The sequence below is a fragment of the Passer domesticus genome, chromosome 20, assembly GCF_036417665.1.
Source record: "Passer domesticus isolate bPasDom1 chromosome 20, bPasDom1.hap1, whole genome shotgun sequence".
Lineage (NCBI taxonomy): Eukaryota > Metazoa > Chordata > Aves > Passeriformes > Passeridae > Passer > Passer domesticus.
The window spans coordinates 4,072,220-4,100,059 of NC_087493.1; the positions used below are offsets into that span (position 1 = coordinate 4,072,220).

The following is a 27,840-nucleotide window of genomic DNA, read 5'->3' on the forward strand; positions in this document are numbered from 1 at the left end:
GAAAATGTAGTAGACTGAAACACAGGGACAATTTCTTTTGCTGCCAGGAAAAAGCTCTCCCAGCACTACAACAGCCTTTTGTGGAAGCCTGACAAGCTGAGCAGGTACAGCCCAGCCCTGGGCAGGGACAGGAAAAGCCAGCACTGTGTGCCCTACCTTGTATCACACCTCAGAGCATGAGAACACAGTCATTACAAGGGAATTTGATTAATGTGCTGCTCCTTCTGCTCTTCCAGCCTACATTCAGCTTGTAATTGGATCATAAATAGAAATGTGATGGACTAGCTGAAAGCGTGCAGAGATTGGAGGTGCTGTAGCAGAGCTTTGTGAAACGAGTTGCTGTTCTGCCCTGAATATTGACAGGATTTCATGAGTAGGAATATTTGGCTTGTTGCAATCCATATCCATCAGGAATGGCTGTGTAACACCCCCTCAGGAGCCTCCTGGAGGGGAGGGAGGTGGCTCTGGACACTCACTGCAGCAGGAGCTGAAGGAAGCCGCGAGCCAGGGCTCTTCTGCTGCCTGACCCAAGCACTGCACACTTACCCTGCTGCAAAAGCAAGCACTGCAAAGTCTGAAAAGGAAAAGAACATGGCTGCAGAGAGAAAAAACGTAATTCTGAAATGGAATTCCCCCACATGAATGGAAACAGAGCTGTGCTAGGAAAAAACATGGCAGTTAGGATTCACTATAAAGAACATGGAGAACTGGACAACTCTCAGCACAGACAATTGCATTCCCATTCCCAACTAACCTGCAGCCTTCCTCCTTGAGTCACTCCAGTCACCTTCAAAGACAGTTTTATTTAAAAGCAAAATGAACCCTAACCTAGCACACATCATTAGACCACTTGGCTTTATCATGAATCTCATATAGATTTGAAAACTCAGTCTGAATTAATGTTACATTACACACTTCTGCCACTTTTCCTAGAAAACAAACAGCACGTGGGAGCAGGCAGGAAGCTGCTGAGCAGGATGGGGTGGAGCAGCCCCTGGGAACACCCATCAACCACAGCAGAGCTCATTCCCTCTTCCAGCCCCATCCCAGGAGCTGGGCAGGTCCTGGATACCCAGGGTGTTCAGCAGGGATGTTGGGACAAGGACATGCTCTGGATGGAAGAAAGCCAAGGAGCAAGGTCTACACATCCTTGATGTCACTGCTGTAGAGGAATCTGTTCAAAATTCAGTTATTATGTATGGCACTGTGGTAAAAATAGCAGAATAAAATGTTGAATTTCAAGCAGTTTTGGCTGAGCTGAAATGAACCTTCAGAGAACAAAGAAAAAGCACTTCTCTAAGCTGTGGGACTTTCTACAGAATTCCAAATTAATTACACAACTAAAGGAACGTTACTCACAAAAGATGCATCAGAAGTCTGAATGAACATCATAAAGTTCTTCTAAAATGAGAAGTATCAGACATCCTGCAAATAATGTTTTGCTACAAGGCCCATATAAGCAGACAAAGCTGAGCCATTCAGACTCTATCCATTAGAGGGCAATAATACATATACACACACTCAGACACATATATACACACAAACACACTCCCTCACGTATCCCAAACTGATTTTAGCAGGAAAAAATTAATATTTTCTGTCTAACATTACCAATGGTATATTGACAGCTTGGGTCCTGTTCCCTCCACTCCCCCTGCACTCCCCAACAACAGCATCCAACAGATAAAAGGAAAAATAACAAATTATTCTTTAAATTTGCTTTCCCATGAGGAAATCTGTGCAATTCACAGCTTCAGAAGGCTCCCAGTCAGTTATTAGCAAACTTGAGTAGGCTGAACAACCAGCATGCCTGGAAGCATGGCAATCATTACAGGGGTTCCCAAACTCTGAACAGACAAAAATGTTCTTCAAGTGCTCATCTCCCACCTCAGTCAAACACTTTTCCTTTTCCTTTGACAGCAGCAGCCACTGCAGGCATGGCAAGGGGCCAGCACTCTTCAGCTGTCTCTTAGAGCTACAGACAAATCATGCAAGGGCATTTTTTGATGTGTTTTGATGTGATTTTTTGAGTTATTAGAGGCACTCAAAGGAGACAGCTCGTGTGCTGTGTCTTCTGTTTCCCTGCTCCAACCACACCAACCTACACAGAAACCAACTGATAAAAATTGTTTATCTCAGGTCCCCAACCTTCTGCTGCCCCCACTTGCAGCATCCCACAAGCACAATTATGGTATCAGCTCTCAGGGACAGGAACTGTCTGTGTTTCCATGTTTGCACTAACACAACATAGACTCAGACCCCCGAGAGGATTCCAGCAATACAAATAATTACCAGCAGCCCCTAAACTACTGCTTGTCAACATCTCATTAGTTACAGGACTGCTGGAGTTCACAGGGACACACAGGCAGCTGGATCAGTCACTTAATGACCAGTAATTCCTGTGAGCATCCACACTCCATTGATTTGTGTTTGGGGTGGCATTTTTCCTTCTGTTTGTTTGTGGGCTTTTTGCTTGTTTCTGTTTTGTTTGGGTTTTTTAAAAACATATTACTCTGCAATTGCCAACCCCTACTCCCTTAAAAACAGCACTTCAGGTAACAATGTCATCTACTAGCTCCTTGTTTTCATCAGCTGCTGAATAAATATTAATTTTATATTAAACTAGAGGTTTAATTGAAGATCTGAATTTCGTAAGGTCCAAGATGAAGATGTAGAGTAACACACTGCTCCTGCTGCTACCCCAGCCAGGACACAGGTGCCCTCCAACCCAGAAATCCCTAAGGATAGCAAATACAGCAGGAGAACACGCAGCTTCCTTCAAATCTTCCAGTGTACTCTGTTTGCAGCAGCTGCCTTTCCAAAAATCACTTTCTCCGCTGTTTCTCTTTTCTAAATTCACTTTACAGATGCCAATACAGCAGAAAGCACAGTCTACAAAAGAACTCAAGCTGTCAGAGGCAACTTTAGAAGAATTGTATCCCCTGTGTGGAAGATGGAGTTCACTCTTCGTGGGATTTTCAGATCTGTTTCAAGTGAAAACACTGTGTCAGAGGGTTTTGTCCCTTTTTTTTGCCTTTTTTCCCCCTTAAACTACCTTAGTGATGATTTTATGAACTCTGAAGAACAACTCTAAAACCTGAAAATGGAATATTCATGATCAGGCCAATATTGGAGGGGTCAAAAGTAAAGTTTTCTCATTTGTGTTATTTTAGGAGGACTTTCAGACACATGAATACAGATGACTCTGAGATATGTAATTGCAGTTTGAAATATATTGTTTTCTGCATTAAACAGAAATCTACAGCATCCCTGACATCGATTCCTGTCATTTTGTCATGATAAACACTCAGGTATTAAGTACCTTCCACATCATGCACCCAGGCATGATTCCAATTAGTGCTGAATAGAAGACAAAATGTCACCTTAATAAGCTTCAATTTGCAGAGTCTTTGAACACTGGATGATATCATCACTTTGCCAATCATTTCTTGTACTTTGGCTGCTTTTTTTCCATCTCACCCTCCCTGTCAAAAGGAAGTCTTTCAAATCCACAGAAAGGGAAGACATGAACAACGTCAGTCATTGGTCTGACTGAGCTAAAAGATCCAAAAATGACTCCCCAATACATCAACAGAGAACTATGATGTGCACAATATTCCCTCAAAGCTAATTTGCTGCCAACATGTAGAGTAATTGGGGGAAAAAAGTCTACTTTAAAGTCATACTGTGAAAAATATTTTCTTGCATGAAATCAACACTAAAGACCTTAAATCACTGTCACAGTCTGTGCCACTCATTCAAATGAAGAAACAGTTTTTGCTCAGGTAAGGTGACAATCATTTCTTCAAAGGTGACTCGGCTGAGCTCTGCTGTCTGACTCCATACTGAAAACAATCGCTGTACTTTAAAAGAATGGATTTTATTTCTAATTTGTTTCTTAAAAAAAAAAAAAGATGTTTTCAAAAGGAAAAAGAAAAATTGTAGAGAAGGTATATACAGTTCTGTGAGCTGAAATGTCTGAGGCCAGCACAAGCACACAGCCCCCAGCTGAGGACTCACGATGTTTTCTTTATCTGGAATATCCCCAAAAGCAGAACCTAAAATCCCTGCTCTTATCTGGGTGTGAGGGAAAACAGAAACACCAAATGACAACAGAAAAGACAAGAGATAATGAATCAGGATGGGAAGCGTGGAGCCATACAAGGCCAACACGCTGGCTGTTCAGTGGGCTCTGCAGGGCTGTGCCAGGGCTGTGCCAGGGCTGTGCTCCTGCCTGAAGGCACAGATCAGAGGTGGCCATGGGGAATGGGCTCTCCTGGGCTGGCTCCTGCAGGAGGAGGTCCCAGAGCACACAGCCAGTGCCCCTGGGCTGCACCACCCAGGTGCAGCAGACTCCTGGCACTGCGCTGCGCTGCCCCATCTCCCTGGCTTGCACATCCCAAGAACCCAGTCAGGAGCCCTTTGCTGGCACCTCTTTGTCACTCACGGCTCAGAACTGGCAGGGGACAGCCCAGCCCACCCCGTGTGGGGTGTGCTGTGCCCAGAGTCCATGCTCTGGTGGGAAAGGGGCTGGAGCAGCTCGGAAGGGCTGGAGCTGGGAGCACACACCGGGCATGGCACTGGGGTGGGAGCAGGGCTGGAAGAGTGGACAGCATTTGGCTGCCCCTCCATGGGATGGGACAGCAAATTCCATACTTCTGAGGCAGCAAGGACTTGGAGGAGTTGCTAGAGACACCGGGCTTGGGCCAGTGGGGAAACAGCTGCAGAGATTTTAGTGGTGAAACACTCAAGGCTGTGTCTGTGCCAGCAGCATCATCCCAGCCTGCAGAGAACCCACCACGGGGGCCTGGGGCTTGTCCCCCTCGCAGCTCCTGTCTGGGAAACAGAGGAAAACCAGAGGAGGCTCCCATTTTTCTTCCTAAAGCAGCATGTGGAGGAACAGGCAGAGCAGTGGTGGGGCACGCAGGGCAGTGCAATTTGCCATAAGCATCTCAGCTGCAATTTGTTACTGGTTTTCCACTTGAAGGTTCCTTTATAATACTTTAATGTGGGAGCGTGCAGAGCTGTATGGATGGGCTCATATTTCTCAGCTGACATATCTTCAGCCAAAGTATGTCAGCTACAGGAGAAGGCAAGGCTTTGCACTGGCTCTGGGATTTCTTCTTCCCCCATCAGAAACCACATAAAAGAAAAACACAAATAAATCAGCTCTCCAAAATCGCTATTTATTACCTCATCATGAAACCATCTACTGGACCCTGCAGTGGTATTGAGTAATATCATTACTTAAACCATAAAGAGGTTGTATTTATTACTCAAAATTGGGAAAATTAGCATCCATATGGATCTTATTGTTTTACGAGCAGTACTGCTGCCAAAACAAGTGGTGTTAACATTCCAAACTACAGATTGTCACCATTTCTCACCCAGTGTCTCATTCTTTCACTTGGTATTTAAAATACCTTTGAATTGAGGAACTGAGCAGATCATAGAATCTCTCCTATCAAGATATATATCATTTAACAGCCAGACTACTGTTCAAAAGTTGATTTATCGTGGCAGTGAGTGAATGGAATTAACATTTGATGACCTAAGGAAGAGAGACTAAATTGATTTTGGATAATCTTTCTTTAGAGAAGGGATGAGAGAAAAAGCACACTCTAAGAAATTTAACTACTTAATTTGCAATACATAGCACCTTTATAGGTAATCACAGACAGGACACCCTAACCTCCATCCCTGGAAAAATGATGGTGTAAAACTCCATGAAATTAATTTCCAGGCACTGGAAGCATAAAAGGGTCACTGGGAACTACAAGCTGGATAAACCAGGGCAGGGCAGGCTTAAATAAAGTTTTTGTCTCCTGCAGTGAAAGGGGAGAAGTGTCAGTGTCATTTATCTTGATTTTAGCAAGGTTTTGATACAGACTTTACAGGGTCTGTACAGTCAAACTGAAGGGACACAGAGTGGAGGGATGAGCAGAGTGTGAGCAGAGACTTCTCTCCAGTGTGAGCAGAGAACTCACAGGGTTTGAACAGGAGTGAAGAGTCAGCCAACAAGTGGCACTTCTCAAAGTTCAGAATGGGCTGACACAGCTGAACACCCACTCCAAAGCCCTGCATGATGGACACAGTGACTCTGTGCCACACCGTGGGTGGCATTTCCTGGGTAAGCAGCCAGTGTGGAGAGCAGGGTGCCATCCACAGGGACCTCAAGCACTGCAAGCTGAGGAATGGATCACCAGGACCTGCAGGGAGCTCACCAAGCCAGGTTTACTCAGCCTGGAGAACCGAACACCAAAGAGAAATCGATTTGCTGTCTTCAACTGAGCATAAGGAATTGTGGAGAGGACAGAGCCACTCTTCTTGAAGGAAAGGCAAGAACCTACAGATGCAAATTTTAACAAAAGATATTCCAGCTGCATATCCAGGAAAAGGGATTTCACACTGGATTGGTAAAGCACTGGAGCTTTTGGCTCAAGAAGGCTCGGAAATCTCCACCAGTGCAGGTTTTTCAAAACTCAGCTGGACTTGGCCCTGAGCAACATGACGTGGTTTTGAAGTCAGACCTGCTTTGAGCAGGAGGTTGGGCACGGTGACCTCCAGAGGTCCTTCCAACCCAAATTATTCTATGATGCTGTGAAAAACTCCAGAATGAATGCTGGTCTCCCATTAGAGGATGTCCCTTCAGCACTCAGGGGAGCGTTTGAAGTGGATGGCACTGCTGTTTTCCAAATTGCTGCACTTGTTCTATGGACTAGGAGAAGCCAACTTCCTTCTATTCAACAACTGTCTCAAACACATTACAAGATAACACAAAAAAAGAAATTTTCAAAAGAACTAAAAACCATTAATAAAGCTGTGAGCAAGCATTCCCTCCTCTGTGCAGCAGACATTTACTGAATTAGTTTAGTTGTAATATTTGGAACAATCCAATATCACAGAAAATACACTTTGAAGACTTGGACACAATTGGAAGTAATATCAAGAAGCAAATTCAGAGCCTGGCTTTGCTATACACTGATCTTCACATAGAAACAAGCTCCTCCAATCAAATCAAGAGATCAATCAAATCAACATCAAGAGATTTTATTGTAAATCGATAGTTTCTGCAGACTAACACAGTATTTTTGCCTCTCTGCTTAGAAATTACATTACACCACCTCAAAAGCTGCAGTTACTACCTGTTTGTACATGCATCTGCTTGTAATTGATAATTTTTGACTTCAGGATTCCTTATTGTAACTTTAATGTGAGAAATGATTTCACACCACACACAGCTTATTGTCTGTTAGTGTTAATCATTCCTTGCAGCCATCACACACAAACCCTGCAAAGCCACACCTAGTGGATGTGTTAAAACCTGGCAGAAATCCTTTACATCTCACAGATGAGCAAAACTGATCTCACGTCTATTCAGAGAAATTAATCTATGTTTATTAACATCTATGCAGGAAATAATCACTTCTCCCTAATCAAGGAGTGCTGGTATAAAATAAAATTACTGCCTTACGATCCACACCCTGCCCCTAGACAAGTGAAATTATACACTCCATCTTCAGCTGCCAATATTTAAAATGAAAAAAAAGAGAATATAAAACCACGGATTGCAATGTTATAATAATTACCAGATATATTCCATTTCATATTATAGAAACAGAAAGTCCATTTTGCTGAAAAGAACTCCATCTCAGATTCAGAGTTCATATTATGTGATGAGCCAGTTTCTATGGCAACTGCTTTCTCTTTTACATACACTGTAGACAGCACAAAATGTCTGTTGTCTCCTAAGTTACCTTAACATTTTTAATCAGCAGATGACAATTTGTGCACTATTATGTATGCTTTCCAAAAATGTCTTTAAGTATTGCAAGTGCTGGGCTGACTGCAGTATAAAAGGAAAGAGTGAAGTCACACCTCCCGCCCCAAATTCCTCACAATCCAACTTCAGCTCTAATGAGAAGAGTGAGAGTCGAGGAAAAATGCTGGAGACATCAGAGATGATCACCCACTATGGCACAAGGACACTCTGAAGGGTGCATGAAGTGAGCAAGTGGCAGATGTTCACAGCTGGTCCAACAGGTGCTTGAGAGGTGTCCCAGCCCTGGGCAGCAGCTCAGCCAGAGCAGGACACAGGAACACAAAGGTGCCAAGGTGGGATCACCTGAGCAGGGACAGGGATGTGCTCAGGAGAGCCAGAGCCTGATGGAGAGAACACTGAGCCTGCACTGCCTGCTCCAGTTCAGAGCAAAGGCTCATTTTTAACTCTTATCTCAAAGATTATGCCAATGCTGCAGCCCAAGCCCCTCCCACAGCTCCCCTGCATTTACTCAAGTGAAAACCAGCTCTGTGGGTTCGCAGTATTTGAGTCTTTCCACAAGGAACTGCTGCCTTTGACCATTTGACAGCAAAGCTCTGAGTGAAAACCCAGTGCAAACATCTCCATGGAACCCAGCACCAGATCCCTGATTTCTGCAGATATTCTCCATCAATGGGATCCATGGCAGCCCTGAGTCAGCAGACTGTGAATAACAACCAAGGAAAACCACACAAGTGCTGCAACAAATATTTGGTACTTTGAAATACTTTACATCAACAGTCATGTTCATTATCCTGGGCTGACTGGTGGTAAATGAAACATGCTGCAATATAGCCAAAAGCTTTTGTTTGGGAAAGCCTAAAAGGGAACGGCTGTCTGTCTACAGGAGTCTGACTGGCAGCCCAAGAGCCACTCTTCAAGTAAAATATAACAAACAAATATTTAGATTGCAACCCTAGGATTCAGATTGGCTGCAGAGAAAGTCTGCATTGCAAGCAGTGCATTTCTTCTCATGCCAAAGACATCTTCTGCTAAGCAAAGAAAGGAAGTAAAAGAAAAAAAAAATAGTAATATAATTTATTTATTCCAAATTGTAAACAGAAGTGACTTCAGTAGTAGCACTGTCAGCATCTGAATGTTTCCCAGGCTACCTCTATCTGTACCCTCCAGATCCCCTCAAGCAAATTGCTTCCACTGATACTGGGAGAATAACCATGTGGGAACTGGTATCTGGAGATATTCAAACAATTACACGAAGCAGAAGAGTTGATCAGTGATTTATCTGTGGGTAACAATAGGTTCTTTCAAATCAAAGTTGAAGAGAGTCTCCTATTCTGAAAAAAATGCTCCCCAAATCCTTCTTATTAATACAGTACAGTACTGCAAAGTTACTGCTGCAGCAGTATTTGCACACAGGCAGAAACTGGGCATGAGTTGGGTGTTGAGCTATCACTAAACCAGCAGGTAATGTCTCTGCTGGGCTTTTTGCTGTATTTTCTCTTGTAAGTAGTTGAGAGCGCTCTGCAGCAGACATACAGCAGCACAGCCACCCTTCATACATTTATGGAGCCAAGATAAATGGCCTCTGTTTCCCCCACTTGGTTGATACACTAATTATCTACAGAACCACAAACATACACCAAGAACCTGCTGGAATGAGAAGAACTATCACAGCTGGAATGAAAATAGTGATTGCTACTGGCTTTTTATTTTAACTCCACAGGCTCAAATTAATTCAGACAGAACAAGGTGCAAAGCAATGGCTGCAGAAAGATTGTTGATCCCAAGTGAAAAGAAAGAAATTTCCAAAGAGAAGCCAGAAAAGAAGTGATGGGATGTGCTGTACATGGGACAGCAAGGGAGGAGCTGCGATTTCTGAGAAGGGAAAGCAAACCTGGATGGTAAAGGCCAAGGGGATTATGAAAAGTTCACAAAGCAAGAGAGGAAAAAGGAAACAGATCCTCCAGCCATGGGATAACACCTTATTAACTCTTCTTACCACCTCCAGCCTGTTTGTCGGGGTTTTTTGTAACAAGCTCTGCTCTCAATGTTTGCGTCCACACAGCTTCAGAACTACTCAAGGTTTTTCTTTCCTGACCAAAAAGGGTTTCTTGAGAGCCCCAAGACACCCCAAAAGAGCAGTGATCTCTTAGAGCAGCCTCGTTTTTGAGAGCACAGACGTTGCCTGTTAAAATTAAACACTGTGACATCAGTGACACGCGCGGGCAGAACGTGCCCGAGCACTCCAGCTGCTCTTGACCCAATTACGACTGGATGAACACAGTGGCCTGGCCAATTATCTCAGAACAGAACCTGGAAAGAGGATTCAGCTTCCTCATGGAAACTTTCTTTCCTCTCCTTTAGTGCCAAGCGCCGTATTTGATGTTACAGGGGTACATTTATTTCTTCTTCTTGCCCAAAGGTCAACGGTGGAAGAACAAGCAGGAAAATGATCCAACTCTGTACAGCAGCTGGAACATGGAAATCTTTGAGCTGGTTGAGGGCACGTGACAGATGCTGGGGAGAGAAGGACATTCAAAGGACAAAGGGGAAATATGAGGGCACAACTGGCACCGCAGACACTCAGCCCCTCCGCTTCAGTTATTAAAATTTCCTAACCTTGCTATTTCATTTCACCAAGCAAAGTGGATATATTCTCTGTGACCTGAAGTCTTGCTTCAGAAAATCACTGATTCCATAGCAAGACTGCTTTTATTAAAACAAAGGAAGGTCTCCATGATGCAAGCAGCTCCCTGTTTTGTGAACTGATGGATAAACTAAAATTACTTAGGCAGGTGCAGAATGTATAAGCAAACTTAACAATGCTCCAAAAGAAAATCCAGGTATCTAAATTAAATAGAAGTAGCGATTCAAAACTTCCCATTTAAAAAAACACAATCCTGTGTGATTAGCTACTGTTTAAAGAATAACAACATTATGGCAGTTCTTAGAAAACGTACAGGATTTAAAAGCCTACAAGAACACAGCATGGCATAAAAGCCTTTGTACTGCTTTGACTTTTATTGACCTACAAGTCAATTTACTCCTCCCCAAGCATTACAACCCCAGGTGAAAAAATCAGAGGAAGACTCCTGGAAATGGAGAAATTCAGGCGGAATGCAATCGTGATCCAGAAATTCATCATCAACACAAAAGGTGATACGCTTCAATCAAATTCCTTTCTTGAAAATATATTAGACTTACGCTTCACGAAGAAATAACATTGTTTTATATTTAATTAATATCTGGAAAGGCACTCAAATCTTATTTTTTATACTCTAGTTGAGATTAAAGCATTAATAAATGTATTTGTATTTGAATAAAATCTAACCATTTTGTATAGTGTCTTTCACACTACCTGAAGACCTACGTGCAAGTAGAGACCTTGAATATGCAATAAAAAAACTAAATTAATCTTTACAGTATTAGTAAAACAAATTGATCTGCAGTACTCAGTCATAGCTGTCTTCAGGAATATAGTGCGAAATACATATTTTAACCACGTATATTAAGAAATACGTATTCGTTACTCTTTCATATGGAAAAGGATTTAAGAAAGACTTCCAGTGAATACCTTTAATAATGGTGCTTTCACATCATTCACCCAACACTGAGCAGATAGGTCCTTCAAACCAAGCTACTCATATGTGATTAACACTAATTATTATTTAAATTTTTCGAATAACCCAGCAAATCCACTTTTCATTTCGCCAAGCAAAATGGCCTCCACTCCTATTTCATCTCACCTTCGCTGCGACACAAAGCACTCCTAAAAATTACTGCTGTCAAAGACGGTTCCAATTTAACACGTTTTTAAAATGCAGTGCTGTTAAACACCCATTAAATGACTGGGTTACCTTTGTTTAGAGCCTGACAAATGTTTCATAAGGGACACTGGCCGTTAGTCACATCAGATGTCCAAAACATGCATTTTTAGTAAACATATGCGAAGAATAAAAAAAATTATTAAAAATCTGGGCTATAATTCCACAAGAAACACCAGTATTTTCTGTTGAGCTCAGTGCAAAGACAGAGGTGGATTTGAATACAAAGACCAAAGGAAGGAACGAAGAGCAATTTATTTTCCCAAATGGAAAAATCTGCGTCCTTGAAAGCTGGGAGAGTCTCACTAGAATTTAAACAAACAACAGCTCTTCTCGTCAAAGCAACTGCCCTTTCTTCCCTGATTTACATGTCATTCTCATGGCAGCAATGTTCAAATGACTGTACAGGGATATTCAAACTACAAAGAAAAGCTCTGTTAAAAGGCCAAACTCTGCTTTTCAGACTGTTCAGATTCCCCCAATAGCTGTGAAATTTCCCAGCTTTCCACAGAGCACCTGTAGTAGCATTGCTGATCCCCTGCAAACGGAAAGCACAACCAAACTCTGGGCTCCAGCCTCTGCCAGAAATGACCCCCAAGAGCACAAACCAGAGCTGGACTTAGAGACACCTCCCAGTTCTCAGGATTTGCTGAAGAGAGTCCCCTTCCTTTTGTATTCAGTGTTACAGAGCAATACAGGAACTGGGATGAGCACTAGTGCGTAGACAGAATAATTCTATATAATTCCAAAACCGTCTTCTTTTAACGTGGGAGTTACAGCTCTGCCTTTGTCCGCAAAAAAACCCAAAAAACCAACATCAGAAATGCAGGTGAGAAGAGGCTACAAGTCTGAAAAGACACTCGCAAACAGATCCAGAGCTGAGATGAATCTATCCTGGGCCAAAAAGAAAAAATGCAAAGATAAAAACCAATCCCTTGAACCATTTAAGGCTTTGTTCGCTCTTACAATGCAGCGGAAAATAAAAGGCGAGGTTTAATTTTTTTTTCAGAGGCCACCTGAGTATCCCCTGCTCAAGTGTTCTCACAAAGTATATCCCGTTTTCATTGGAAAACCACAATGGTAGAAATGGAGAAATAAGTCCTGGCTTTGCAATATACCTCTCAACCTCCCCCAAGAAGCCGTTTGCTTCCTAATGGACTTCCTTAAGCCAGATTTCGATAGTCTGAGCCGTTCAAAGTAAAAAATCAGTTGATTTTAAAAGTAAATTTTCAATTCAGTTTCATTTAGCTCCATTGGAGGTGTTAGTAAAAGACACAGCCTACCAGCCTACAGGAAAGTAGAGCGAAAATGCCTCTTAGTCTGAGCCTAACATCTCCTAGGGAAGGTGGTGGTGCGCGGAAAACGTGTCAACAAAGATGCTTTACCAAAATGTCCAGTTTGGGTATAAAATAATCCATGCGTGATAAGCAATTCTAACGCTGATTAGGAAAGATTATTTTCTGTAAACTCTTTAAACTAGAAAATCACCTTAGTTTTTAGAATATTGCCATTGCAGGCCTTTTTAATAAAGGCTCTTAGGAAAATATACCACGCCGTCCTTACAAAATACATTGGAAAAAAGGCAGTAAGATGGTTTTTGAAGTGAAAACTCATAAAGATCATTTTCCATGCTGACAGTGTGCATTTCATCCAGAAGTTTGAAGAGTCAAATGCTACCTCAGCTGGGGGTTATTCTGCCAAATGGCTTCCAACAGTGACCACAGAGATGGAGGATGGGAGGGGTACGTGTGTGTAGGAAAATAAACGTGATGGTAAGCGACCCCAAACCCACATCATCTTATCAAACATCCGACACACGGAACCAAACGCACAATGCAAATCTAGAATACAAAAACTGAAACAAAAAAGACATGAACAAAGGGAAATAAAGCCATTTGTGAGTTACCTGCAGAGATTTAAAACAAAAAAAAGCACACGAACGAAGCAGATATAATTCACATGGATTTGCCCAGGAAGAAGAAAAGGAGGGGTGAGTGTGAGGGCTGGGGGGGAAAAAGAACAGATACCTTTTTTTCTTAAACAAATCCATCATGAAAGAAAATGAGACAAGATTATAAATAGGCCGAGTTATAGCGCACCATGGGATTTTTAATCTGGCTACCTGTGGTTTTTGCACTTAAAGCCCTATTCAGCAGTAGGAAGGGAGGGGGGAAAGCGGAAAAAGAAAAAAAGAAAAAAAAAGAAAATCGAAATCACGTTTATGTGCCAGTTTCGCAAATGCTCCCCCAGTGAGCACCACCAACAATGCTGGCAAACAGGAAACACTCATTATCAGCAATTTCTAATAAGCGGGCGCCTTTCAAGCGTTATTGATCGTTACCTGGCCGTCTCGTTTCCTGCTGTCCTGAGTTTGGCTCTCGTGCTCTGCCATGGCAGCGTGAAGCTGCTTCTCCAGTTTCTCCATCTCCCGTTGATGGTCTCGGACCAGGCAGTCCTGCGCTGTGTTGTGCTGCTGGAATAGGTGCGTCTTCTCCTGTTCATGCTCCAGCTTCAGCTCCACTATCTGATTGGACAGGGAGGAGTACAGTTCATCAATAGAACATCCTTGTCGTCATGACAACTCGTCTACAGCTTAATTTCCCCCTTAATTTCATCAAGTTGGCAATTTTATTTTTACGTCACTATTACCTCACCTCTTAAAAAGCCACCGTTAGCGTGACAGAATTCCTCCAGACAATCCCAACAATGGAGACAACCGAGCAAATCCAGCGCATCCTTACCCAATTTGTTGGTACAAATGTCGGAAGCGTACGAAAAAATAATATTAAAAAAAAAAAAAAAAAGAAAAGGGGAGGCATTGTCGCATTGTGTGGCGGGTGCCCCAGTATCCCGCTGCTGCTCCTCAGCAGGATTGAGGATCCTAAATGGTTAATAGGCAGCCTGCTCGCCCCTTCGCTTAAGTATACACACACACAACCCCCCACCCCAGCAATTAAAGCTTTGCAAGAATTCTTTATGATTTCCAAAGCGAACGCTCTTCCTGCGATATTCCTCAACGCTGGCGCATAGAGTTGTCTTTTTTTTTTTTCCCCTTAAATAAAAAAAAAAAAGAGCAAGAAAATTATAAAAAAAACAAAGCTCTATTATCCCGTTGTCAGCTACGCTATCCCAACATAAACAGATGTATGTGTTCCAGAAGGGCACCTGCTGTGCCGCAAGCTTGCACCATGATTTCATAAGAAGCCCTCTATTCTCAGGAGCCGTTCCCAGTCCGCACCACACTGGATGCTGTGACCTTGGCCACTCTTAGCCTCTCCCCGCTTGCCTGAATGGCAGCCTGAGACCAAGGGCCTGGTTGCTGCAGCTTTGATATTAATCCTCCCGCCTGCGCACAAAGGCACCCTACCTGGCCTGCACACTGGAGCGGCCAGGCCGCCTTTGAAGCAGGTGATGAATAGGGACGGCAGGAAGCCGCTTCCCCACTGAACTCCGGGCCACACAGCTGCTAAGAACAGTCACTTGGATTTTTCTTCAGTTTTGGTGGATTTCGGAGAAGGAGGAAGGGGGGGAAGGAAGAAAAATAACAAAAAAAAAAGGAAAAAAAGAGAAATCTCTTATCGTGAACATGGTGGGGTATTTTCAGCATGAGAAAGGAAAAAAAGAGCGGACGGGAGGAGCCGCTGTGTGAGCGCCGAGAGCGCCCGGCACCTTATCTTAAAGCTGTAGCATTCAATTCTGAAATGATATCAGCTGGTTGCCCGGCTTCCGTGGGGAAAATTTGAAGCTAAATTAAAATAAATTTTAAAAAAAAGGGCATTTTCTCAAACTGCAGATCAGCGTGATGCAAGTTTAAAAGGGAAATGCGCCGTCCATGCTGTGGTTGGGAGCATCCTTCCGCAAACGGAACGAGAAGAACAGATGTAACACTGCACGGTTTAACGTACCTACATTATTTAATAACACTAAAGAGCTCATTAAAAGATGCCTGAAGTCCCTGCCGGGGTTAACCCCTCACATTTTCCAGGCTGGGCCTGGGATCCTCACATAAAGTTCTTTACACTAGGTTTCTGCCCAAGGTTTCTGTACAAACCTTGTTTCTCTCAGATGCTTGTGGTGTCCATCCTGTGCCTAAGAGAAAAAGATGTTGCTCCCTAAAATAACTGTAGAGCCTTTGCCTGATTTAGGAGAAAAAAATGTTTCATGTCCTTTCATAAGACCTGATTAAAAAGAAATTGTGTCAACAGGAGAGGCCTTTCCCTTCAAATATTTTTCTGTCTTAATTATTGGGTTTTCAGCTGGTTGTTCCATGTAGGTCTGGGTTAAGGCAGTTTGCTGTGGGGAGCTTCAGTTATTGGAGATGTCACTTTTTTGCCAGAAGACAGGGCAGCAGGCAGGGATGTGACCCAGAGGATGCAGGGGACACATCCTACTTCTCCAACTCTTTATGCCTTTATCACACCAACCAAAGTAAATTGTTTTGTTTAGTAATCTCTTCACTTTCAGCATTTATAGACACAAAGATCTTAATTTAATAGGTGGAACGAGCAAAAGGTCCTTCAGCAGGAGGGGTGTCCCCTCAGCTCATCGGTGGGAAGAGAAAGGGTGGTACCATGAGGGGAGGTGTTTTACAAAAGGCAAATTTGTTGAAGAAAAATTTTAAAACTCTCCTCATTTAAAGCTACGTATTTCCCATGATGGTTTTGGTTTGTCACTTTAAGATGTTTCTGGCAGGGAGTGAAGGTGGAGAAACAGGAGAGAAGAGAAAGGATGAGGACCAGATCATTTTCATCCCTCAGAGGCCTCCACAGCCATCTTCCCTAATGAATATTAGCAGGTATTCCATATTCTCAAAGTGACTGAGCAGCCATTCCCTGCCCTGGTGAGCACTCCCTGAAGCTCCTGCTCCCCTCAGAACTCCTGCAAGCACTATGGCTTCTCTTCCACTCCTCCCTCTCTCATTCTTGTATTTTTATTGGGTTGTTTTTCAAAAGGAAAAAAAAATTAACATATACCAAAAAACAGAAAGAGAAAATCCATGCTGCTTTTCAGCAATGACAGGACTTCATCACAGGAAACTGCATGAAAATTGTATTAATTCTTCACAAACCAGACAGATTCTGTCTCCTCTTTGAGGTAGAGAGCGCCTTTATGAATGATATAACAAAACCACCTCCTTCAAAAATTCTGTCGTGTTGAGATCTTGTTGCATCAACCCCTTGACGCTGAGCACTTCATCAGATCACATTCAAGTGTCTGCTGCACTCCAGCACTTCAGTGTCCGGGGACAGGCACTGGTAGGTGCTATACATTTCAGCCAGACAAGCAACACGACGTTCACAATGGGCATTAGGGGCGAGGCTGAAAAGAAACATTCATTAAATAATCGTGTGTGCCCTATTACCATAATCACAGGGCATTCATTGTGCCTTGGATGTTTCCTCATCTTGTCCTCCCAAAGATGAAAATCTCTCATTCCCTTCTCTGAGCATCTGTTCCTGTCTCCAGCCATAGCTTGGACACAAAACCAAGCAGGAATGTCTGTCTGACCTGAGAGAGCCTCTCTTACCATTGCTGTTACCAACTAACACAAATATTTGAAAATTATGATTTCTTCTTAGCTGAATTCTTCATATTTTGTTTCCACACAGTGTGACATAGTAACGTTCAAGGCAACAGCCAACAGGTGATTTACTAAACTGTCATCAGAATTACACTTTAAATTTAGCTTTTAATTACACTGTTTCTTCTAAATCTAGCTTTTAACCAAAATTTAAATTTTAGATATTTAGATATTTAGATATTAAGAAGAAAATTAAATTCTTAACAACAAGCTAAAAAAGATTAATGCAAGAATTGTGACAGTCTCTTGTTGTTCACTCACACACACAAACAAAAAGGTGCCAAAAAAATCTGGCAGCGTGGTTTGTGCCCAGGCCAGTGACAACTCAGCTGATGAGCACAGGCAGATGGAATTGCACTCACAAGGGGAGGTGCTTTAGGACAATTTGCTAAAACAAGAGACAGTCTAATGCAGAGCCAAGGTGAAATCCTGCTGCTGTTAGCACGCCTGAAGAACAAAGATTGACAATAAACAGCTCACCGATCGCAGGAGATGTTTTCAGAAGCCAAAGATTTGTAATTTAATCAACACCAGCAAATACCTTTTGAAAGTCCCTAATCTAGACAAGGCCTTCTACTACCCAGTTTTTGCTTTTACATCACACGCTAAGTTTAGGCTTTTCAATTTTAGAACAATTTCAACTTGTTCTCAAGAACAAGCACGCCTTTGAAATTCTTTTTAGAGTCCCCAAAGGAGGGAAAGGAAATTAGTTAGCTCACTACCTCTTTGAAAAATGTAACTGCTACAATAAATATTTGACACCAAAGTATGAAAATTCATGTAAATTTATGTCCGCAATTCCAGAAATATTTTAAGTAACACCTATATAAAATATGGTTTTGCAAGGCAGGATGATTTTATAAGCACTGTTTTGGCATGACTGAACTGAGGGCTGGAGAAGCCACCAATGGATTACATGTGTCACTGAGCTAAACTCACTCTGCAGCACACCTACAGCACGTCTGCTTTCAGCATTTCCATCCTAAAATCATGTAAGTGTTTGTAAATCAGGAGTTTGCATGATTAGCCTGCTGAAAACCAGCCCCAGCCTCTGCCCAGGCAGGGCACAGCACATGAACTGTCCCCCAAAGAACAACTCCAGCAAAATTTTCTGTCTCCTAAGCCTATCAAAAAACCTGCATGTTCCATGAGGATATGGGGATTACCCATCCCTGCAAATTCTGCTGCTGAAAGTAATCTGATCTAGCAGGCTGGAGGAGTGAGTGTTAATCATGTTGGGGTCTGGTTCAGCAGAACTTTGGGCAGAGAAGGAGCATCTTCACTGCAAGTTAAGGGAGAAAACCAGAACCTCTTTTACCAGAGCTCCTTTGCAGCAGATAAATTAAATTGATTTTAATTTATACTTTTTTGGGGGGGAGATTTTTCTGTAAGTTGAAACACAAAGGTCTCCCAAGATATAAGGGCTGTATTGAGCCAAGGGCAAATGGGACAGTGAAAAATACATCTGTGCAGAAGCACACATTACCACACGTGGGGTAATGTACATGACTTTCTATTTCATTGCAGGCTGCAATAATTTAATTGGTAAGACTGTTTTCTGTAATACTTATACCTTTTCACCAACCACTAATAATTCTTTTTCAACTGTGAACTAAGAATTGTAAGAAATTCTCTAACAGAAACAAGCCGGTCTTTAGCCAAATTGCAGTTTGATTTATCCTCCCCTAAAATAATGTACCTGAATGGTCTCACTCTCACTATATAAAATTATATTCCTGATCTGTACATTTTTACTTATAAAGGCTTTTTTAGAATTTTAATATTTTTAAAGTATGGGCAGTGCAAACCCCACCTCAATCATTCCATCTTCCCAATCTTCTGGCATGAGTAAATTTGTTTTAAATCACAGAACCACAGAATTGTTTGGGTTGGAAGGGACCTTTAAAGCCCATCTGATTCTAAGCCCCTGCCATGGGCAAGGACACCTTCCACTATCCCAGCTTGCTCCAAGCCCTGTCCAACCTGCCTTGGGCACTTCCAGGGCTGAGGAGTCCACAACTCTGTGCAACCTTTGCCAGGGCCTTACCACCCTTATGGTGGAGAATTTCTTCCTAATATCTAATCTAAGCCTGCCATCCTTCAGCTCAAGGCTATTCCTCCTTGTCCCATCACAACACGCCCTTGTGAAAAATCCCTCTCCAGCCTTCTTGTAACAATATACTGGGAATGGAGTTGCCATGATTAAATCCAACTTGGTGCCACAATGAACATCAGGAGGTTCCTCCCTTCCCCTCCCCAGCCCACCCACACCACCAAACCCATCACAGGCTGCAAAGAGAAATATTTCTTTCCAACTAACAGACCTTGAGCCACTGCAAATGCCTGTCTGCAGCAGGCTCTGGTGCAGAATTTGCTGTGTGTAGTCTTTTTTTAGGGATTCAGTTTATCCAAGGACCTTCTTTGAACACAGAGCTGCCTTCCCAGGCAGACTCGCTGTTTACCGCAGGCACCCGTTTGTGTTTCTGGAATCGCCTCCCTCTCCCTCCTCCCCTCAAAGTGGATTCTTTGACTACACAGAGAGCTCAGGCTTTCAACTCTGAATCACACACGACTCAGATGCCTGAAGGAGACCGTGCAAATACCCATCTGTCTGGTTAACAATTCTGTAAACAGCAATGGCACCATGAGAAGATTTCCACCCGCTCTTCACTTGGAGGTTAAATTTGTCTCCTTTTCCCATTTGTGAGTTTTAGCTACAAAAGTAAAAAGTTGATGTTGATTGAAGAAACTATTCCTCAGATATTCTGCACAAATGGTATTCATCTGTGTCTTAGGATGGTTCAAAGGAAACGTTTATGCATCCTAGATTAATTTATTAAATTAAATTTATGCAGCTTGTTGCCGATGACATGAAAAATTTAGAGCTTCTACTAACGTGCTCATTTGGCCTCCTTGCAAGAACAGACTGTATTTCAATTATCTTCGAGTACAGACAAAGAGGAGAGGAACAAAGCTTTTCACAAAGACTCTCTCCTCACAACTAAACCAGCATACTAAAAATGGATTGTGGATCTCTGAAAATAAATGGCCAGGTTAACGTACAGCTAAGAAATGCTTGGGACATCTGCCATCAGAGGAACAACAGACTTCAAACTGGGCTTTGCAAGTGTTTCCTTCACTTGGGTGGGTAACAGATTGGTAAAAGAGAAGTTAAAAACCCAGAAAATGAAGAATGAGGCCAGAAGGACAGCTCGGATGGAAGTGCAGTGGCAGGAACTCTTAACAGAGCAAGGGTATGGGGATAAAGTGAGCTGGAGGTGGAGCTTGTTACCCCTATTAATGTTAATTACTAAGTGAATGTTTTGCCTGAGAGAACCTCACTCTTTTCTTTAAATTAACCTCACTAGAAAGTTATAAAAGACAAAAAAGATCTACAGAATATTCTTCCTCTCCTCTCAATAACACGTTCCTCTGCTCCAGCACACTGCTAAAACAAGAACAGTGTCCCAGCAGCACCTCAGATGTTGTCCTTGCTGCTGGCAGGTAACATTACAAACATGCTTTTTTCACTTTTAACCAGCTATTTTGCACTTCTTTACCTCACTTTCTTTATTATAAAAGGCATATTTAACTTAACCACACCTTTGTCTTGCTGCCAACTTAAAGGCATTGTCTATTGACTTGTCTTTAGCATGATTTCAAAGTGATTTCATTAAATACCCAGGAAAATATTTCTGAAGGTCTCTTTCTTCCCTATTTAGATACAGAGGACAAGATGACAACTCTAATATCTTCATAACTTTTACAGAAGTCAGAACCCAACAATAAATGTCACAAGAAAGGATTTCCTGAGATATAGGGAGATTCTTCAGCTATCATGTAACAACTTTCCACTTTCCTATGGAAGCATGAATAATTATTCTTGAAGGGAATAAACACAATTAAAGATGAAGCAAACCAAAAAGATCATTTATATATTTAGGCTGGCATTTAATCTCAGAGAGTATGGCCATAACTCATCAGGTAACTGATGCTATCACAATAACTCATCAACTGGTTTTTTGTGTGTTCTCTCCCTGCTGTAAAATAAAATTTCCTAGGCTTTGGGTCTCTTACTAATCTTGCATCTCATTTATTTCACATTCACCCAGTCACTTCAGCAACTGTTCACAGCAAAAAATGGGTGTAACAGTGATCACAGTGATTATTAATGGTTTGGGGTTTTTTTAAAGGACAAGCTAATGTCATTCAAGTGTTAGGATAACATTGAGTTCACTGGAAGTGTTCCATTCTCAACAATTTATGAAAATCTGCTTAAAACAAAGGTGTGCATGTACTTGAGTGTGCTGGGCAATGTCCCTGCATGAAGCCCTGTCCCATCTCTGCCATGGAACCACCACTCACCATGAGAGATGTGCTCTCAGAAAGTGCTCAACTGACAAGGATATGGGAAAAAAACCCCAGCAAATTCCTTAACTTTTCTGTCAAATTTGACTAAAATCCATTACTGAAAAGTCTGGGCACATGATCTTTCAAACATTTGGGCTCATAGAAGATGAACTCATCAGAAACACTTCCCAGGTACTTTGAGCTGAATTGACGATGTAATTAGAAAGTAGGGGGAAAAAATGAAAAAAAGAAAAAAGGGAGGGGGTGCAAAAAACCAAACAACCTTTCTTCCTGTGCTGACAGTGCCATAAAGCCCAACTACAGATACTGCAACCATTTCAAAGGCAGGAAAGGCTGAGGCCTTCACTGTGCTGTCCACTGGCTTTGAAGTGCCGAAAGCAGCTGCTCCCAGCAGATAGGAACTCTGGTGCTGCTGGAGTTATTTTTTTTCTTCAAAATATACTTTCAAATCTAACAGCTGCAAGTAGAACAAAGTTGAGCTAAAGTATATTTAAAGAAGAAAAAAAAAAAGCCACCAGTTTCTCTCTCTGAGAGTGTTCTCAGTGGATACTTCAAAAGCAAGTGGCACCGAATCAGATGAAGCTGGAACCAGGAGGGACACGTGACAGCTGAAACCAAATACTGCAAGATCCAAATATTCCTTTTTGCTTTATTAATTGATTTGAGTGCATTTGAAAAGCTAAAATATTAACTGCTGTGTTTTTTCCGAAATTATTTTTGAAGCAAAAGGCAAAGATAAGTAAATATCAATGTATCGGGTTATTTGTTGTAATAAATATCAGATAAATACCAATATACCAGTACGTCTAATCTGCAGGCAAAACCATCTTTCAGCCCTACAATGAACAGTCCATGTTCACACCAATAAGTGTTTTGAAACCAGTATTCAAGCAGAGTCCTGTGACATCAACCATTCAGATAAAGCAGAGAAGTGAAACCACTGCTCTAAGTGTCTACACTCACTCCCAAAATGTCTCTCAGACTGGGGAACTGGATAACACATCAGTTAATTTGGTTCTTTATTACCTATCTGATTAAAATTATGGGCAACTGAATTGTCCAGGTTGCCATCAGTGCTACCCTTGCCACTCACCATGAAAGGCAACAAAAAATAAATCTGTAGGGCAATTTCCCTTCCCTTTTTATGTCTGAATTTAATTTGACAATTAGATTCAGACACTTGAGGCAGAACATCTCGAAGCAATCACTACATTTCTCAGGTAGCAAAAATATCCAGGTTTTTGGTTGGGTGTCTATTTCCAACTGGAAAACTGCTGGAGCCCTTTCAAAATATATCCACACTTCGAATTCACTGCTCTATTTAAACATTTTAAATCAGTCTGCTCCTTGCCAAGTAACAACCAAAGAAATATGCAGTAAAACAAGGCAAGGAAAAGTCTGCTTTAAAAATGGCTTAGAAGTTCTGAAGCATAAATAGAGAGCAGTGCAGAGAAACAGAAGTTGGAAGTACTGAACGGAAATTTGAAGAGTGGAAGAACTGAGCTCATCCTGCTCCGTGGTGGGGCTGGAGGGGCTTTGTGCCTCCCAGAACCTCATTCCCAGTGATAACCCCCTGCAATCTGCAGGAAGGGGCACGTATTCTCCCTGCTCACCAACTTCCAAAGAACATTCCAGATGAAGGACAAAGAGAAATAAATTTTTTAAAAGGGCATAAACAGGATTCCACTGAAAATTCTTCTTTGGCTCTCATTGTTTAGCTGTTTAGGGCTGAAACCCTGGGGTTCCAGTGATGTCTCATAAAGCTTAGCTGTTCTTTCTTACAGTAAAAGCAGCTATCCTAAATAAAATAAATGGGAAGCAGTAAACATCTCAGTGAAAAATGCTTTCACTGATGTTTACCACAATATCAACATTGTTACAGAACAGATTCACCAAAACATTTTTAACTTTCATATTAATTTCTTGCTTTGCGAGTTTTTTTGACACAGTCTCCAGAAGGTCTGAATATAAGAAGACACATAAAACTAAACCATGACAATATGAGACATTGTCATTTGCCTTTAGTGAGCAAAGTCAGCTGAATATTGGCAGAAAATTTTATTTATGGCTTGGTGGATGTTACTATGGATAGTAAAAAAAAATTTTACCATTTGTAGGTAGAACAGGAATGTTGTAACTCCTGATACACTGCAAGTTAGCATTTATCTCTGCAGATTAAAATCTGGGATGGGAAAACGGGAACAAAATCTTCTAATAAATGCTTACTTGGGATTTTAAAGATGCACTACAAATTATGAGAACTGTAAAGAAAAAATGTGAGCCAACCATATCCCTAAAATGATGTGAAAATATGACTAAATAAAAAATTCCTTTAAGGCAGATGTCCAGCTGACCCTGACACTCCATCACCCTCCTTTCAGCGAGTCCCTGACACACCAAGCTTCCTCACTTTTCCTGCACAAATCCCCAGTATCTCTGACTATTTCTGAATCACTAAATGCAGAAATCATCCTAAATAACATCTCCCAGTTAAGCTGAACACCTGTGAGATGTCCCTCACCCTTCCAGAGGCCAGCATGTCACCTCTGTCAGGTGGCAGCACAAGTGGTGACATTGCTTTGATCTGACCCAACAAACTCCCTTCTGTTCCAAGAGCCACACACAAAACACACCATTGTTCCTCCTCAGCACAGAGCAGGGGTCTCTCAACACCTACCAAAGTGATCTTGTTCCTTAATTCCCTGAAAAAGCCCCTTCCAGATGGACCAGAGCAGGCCTGGCACCAAAGCCAACCGCAGCGTTTCATCCTCTCACGGCACAGAAGATAAACAGCAATGAAACCACATTTCCCTGCTGGAAATGCAAGCTTAGATCCACACAAGAACAGTGATAAGAGAGAACTTTCATGGATTAACCACCTCATTCCTACGAAGTACTAAAAACCCCCTTTCAATCCTTCAGCAGGTGTTACCAGCAAAGGCCACTTTAGTTTCATGACCAAGTACCAGCTCACACCCATGCCTGGTGCAGCTCCTCAGCTCCCAAGCCTGTGTCATGCAGTAATTTCTCTCGTCTGCTTCTCCCCCCCTTTACATTTCACAGCAGTACCGAACAAAACTTTCTTGTCTCCACCCAAACGTTTCCTGAGTATTTCCCAACCCTGAAATTACATTACAAAGAAGAAAATCACGCTCAGCGGGCCAAAACAAGCATTCATACGAACACTCCCCGTGTCAAAAATGATAAAAAGAATAAACCGCTGTTTCTTGACAAGAAGAGAAACAGATAATTCATTCAATAATTGAACCTGGTGATTATGGAAATAGGTGTTGCCACCTGTAAGCCTGGGAAACAATTTGAAAGAGTCAGAGGTACAAAGGATTGTGGAGAAGAAACAAAAAGTATTTTCTGTGTAGGTTCTCCCCCCTCCGTCCCCATCACAAAACTCTGCATATCTATAAATGGTGTTTTTATAGGCAGGACAGCAACACGCAGTGACCTACAGCTGCAGGAAGGGTGTTTTCTCCCCTCCACCTGGAGGAGCAAAGCAACTGACCTGCTGTTCATATCTTTTCTTGATCTCATCCAACTGCCAGGAGAATTCTTGGGCTTGCTTTTCCCGCAGCAATTTTGATCTGCTTAGATCTGCTTCAACCTCTGCCATCTACATGGGAAAAGAAAGGGAATATTTAATTTTTTTTTTTTAAAAAAGGCATAGCTTGAAATGTTCTGACATTTCTACAGTTGTTTGTAAACCATCAAAGAGGAGAATATCACTTGTTGGGAATGATAACAACACCATTTGTATGTGGTGAAAATGAATATTCAGTCTCTACAGGATTATTAGTTACTCAAGGACATAGTGATCACTGTTATGCCACTCCCTAATTACAAAGGATTGGCTCAGTTTTTCACTCAACAGTGCTGAATATCCCATGGAAATTAAGGGAATATTTTCTCTAGATGTATTTAAGACTCAAATATATTCCACCTAAAAATACAGTGCCTGTGGAAATTCAAGGGAAATCATGTGCGAGTCAGAGCATAAACGACACAATTAAAGCAAGTTTACATTAAATCAGAAAATAACTTTAAATAACTTAAAAGAGAATTATTTGGCTGCAAGTGAAGTCCTCTGAAGATAGTCATCGCCTATGAATAATGAGTCCCACAGATTCCAGCACGCAGCATCAAGGAAGCAATTTCACAACTCAATTAACAAAGGCTTTTGTATCAAAAGCACAACTGTTAGCTGTACATCAGGCATGTTTCCAAGGGAATATATATAAATATATATATGTAACTGCTGCAGTGCACACTCATCAACGACTTTTAGATCTAGATCCCAACATAAGCAGTGAATAAACTGTGTCCCTAAAAAGGGAAAAGATGTGGAGGGGTTTGAAGGACCACAAGCCCATCTGCTCTACAAAAAGAAGAAACCCATGAATTTCTGAACCACAAGCCAAAATCCTGCTTGGCCTGAGGGAGTGCTCAGTGTTCAACAGATGTCTGTGCCAATTGGCCTGGACATCACTCCCCAGCCAGGAAGGAGGAGAAAAGGCAGCACTCGGGAGTGGGAAAAGAATTTTACTGCAGAGTACTCCAGCAGGAAAAGAAGGGACTGGAATAGGAGCAGTTGGCCACATAGAAAGTGGAAAAATAGAGCAGTGAGGAAGCAGCTCCTGAACCTCACTGCTATCATCTGCCATTAAGAAAAGGGACTGCAATCAATGTTTTATGAATCATTTTCTTCCGGCTCCAAACTTACTCAAATTGCACATTCATGGCCATATTTTATTCAGGTTAATAAAACCCAGAAAAATAACAGATCTTGTTACTGCACTAAAGGAGGGTGGTTTTTATTATTTTTGAGAGAGAATGAAAATGTTCAAAAAAGTGAAATAGTAAAAACATATGCAAAGATGGTTTAAAACTACCGGCTTCTGCAGTTTATTCATTAGGTCACGTTCATCTATTTCCAACAAAGGCTCTTGATCATTGTTTACCAAACCCAGGAAGCCCCAGATCTACAGTACCATGACATAGTCTTTATGTTATTTCTCTTTTTTTTAGTTACTACTGGAAAATATGCAGATCTTGCAGTTAAACATGTGCCACCCACCCACCAGTGGACATCAGGTGACTCTTAATAATCACAAGCTAGACAAAATAGGAAGCAGATGGCAAAATAAATGATATTATCATAGAGCCAAACTAAAGAATCAAATATTGATTGCAACAACTGAAAATGACCCCATCCTACTCATCTCCATAATTACCTTTATCTCACACCAAAAACGGGTTTAAAGCCCAGTATTCCTAATGCAGATAAAAGGACAGTGTTGCTATGGCTACTGCAGTTGTTTTGTAAGTAATACATCCCACCTCACCACAAAACACAGAATTTTCCAGTACGTCCCAATGTACTGGGGGATTTATCTAAGAGTATGTGGATGCAGAGGAATGAGAAAGGCCAAATCCATGAAGAGAGAGCTTCAGCAGTGCTCCTTTGGTGTATTTCCTTGGACCTTGGTTCCTGTAGAATAAAGCCACTCAACTGTACAATATCATTTAATATTTCTAGATTTTAGCACCCAAGCAGGGAAAGAGTAAACCTCTGGCTGATTCATGGAGTACAGCAAAATTGACTTTCAAAATTTCCCAGAATTCAGGAATATTCTGAAAGAAATTTACTGTCATTTTAAAATTACAGTTGACTATGTTTTCCAAATTCTTTTGCACTTTCTTATGTTTTGGGCTGGTTTTCTTTGTTCAAGGTTTTTTTTAAGTGAATGAAACTATTATTAGCTTTTCTAGAACATGCCTTTTAGATCAGAACTAGGATATTATTTTAAGTCATTAAGAAATTGCAGGAGGGTCACACAGTACAGAAAATGTCAGATTAAAATTGTGGGATTTGTTGTATTGCCCTCATGGGTCTGGTTTGCTGAACACATCTTGCTTTTATAAGTTTGTTCTTGCTTTTTTTTTCATTTCAAAATTCTATTATTTGCTGTCTGCATGGGTCTTAAAAATATCAGCAATGAAGATTTTAAAAAAATTTTGAGAACAACAAAAAGGGAATTTCCTCAGTCCTAAGGCAACACCCTCAGCCACCCATTCCAGCCCCAGCCTGCAGCACCCTCCTGTCAGCAGCGAGGTTTGGTCAAGGCAGGTGAGGTTGGAACCTGTAATCCAGAATTACAAGGTGGAGTTCTGTCTGGTAATCTCAGCCACACGAGGAGTTAGGAAATATCCCTTCTCTCCCTTTCTTTTTGATCACCTATTGCTTGTTTCTCCTTTCACTCCTTGGGCTCCTT

At 41.7% G+C, this 27,840-nt stretch overlaps 1 protein-coding gene across 8 annotated transcripts in view; it reads right to left on the minus strand.

Moving 5' to 3' along the window:
* CEP112 (centrosomal protein 112) overlaps positions 1–27,840 on the minus strand; it is a 159,484-nt gene that overhangs the window by 73,665 nt on the left and 57,979 nt on the right. For all 8 annotated transcript variants that reach the window (XM_064395729.1, XM_064395728.1, XM_064395727.1 and 5 more), the window contains exons 19-20: positions 25,074–25,181; positions 13,946–14,128 (exon numbers count right to left, since the gene is read on the minus strand). In XM_064395729.1, the coding sequence (XP_064251799.1) occupies positions 13,946–14,128; positions 25,074–25,181 (291 nt within the window). The remainder of the gene's footprint in view (positions 1–13,945; positions 14,129–25,073; positions 25,182–27,840) is intronic.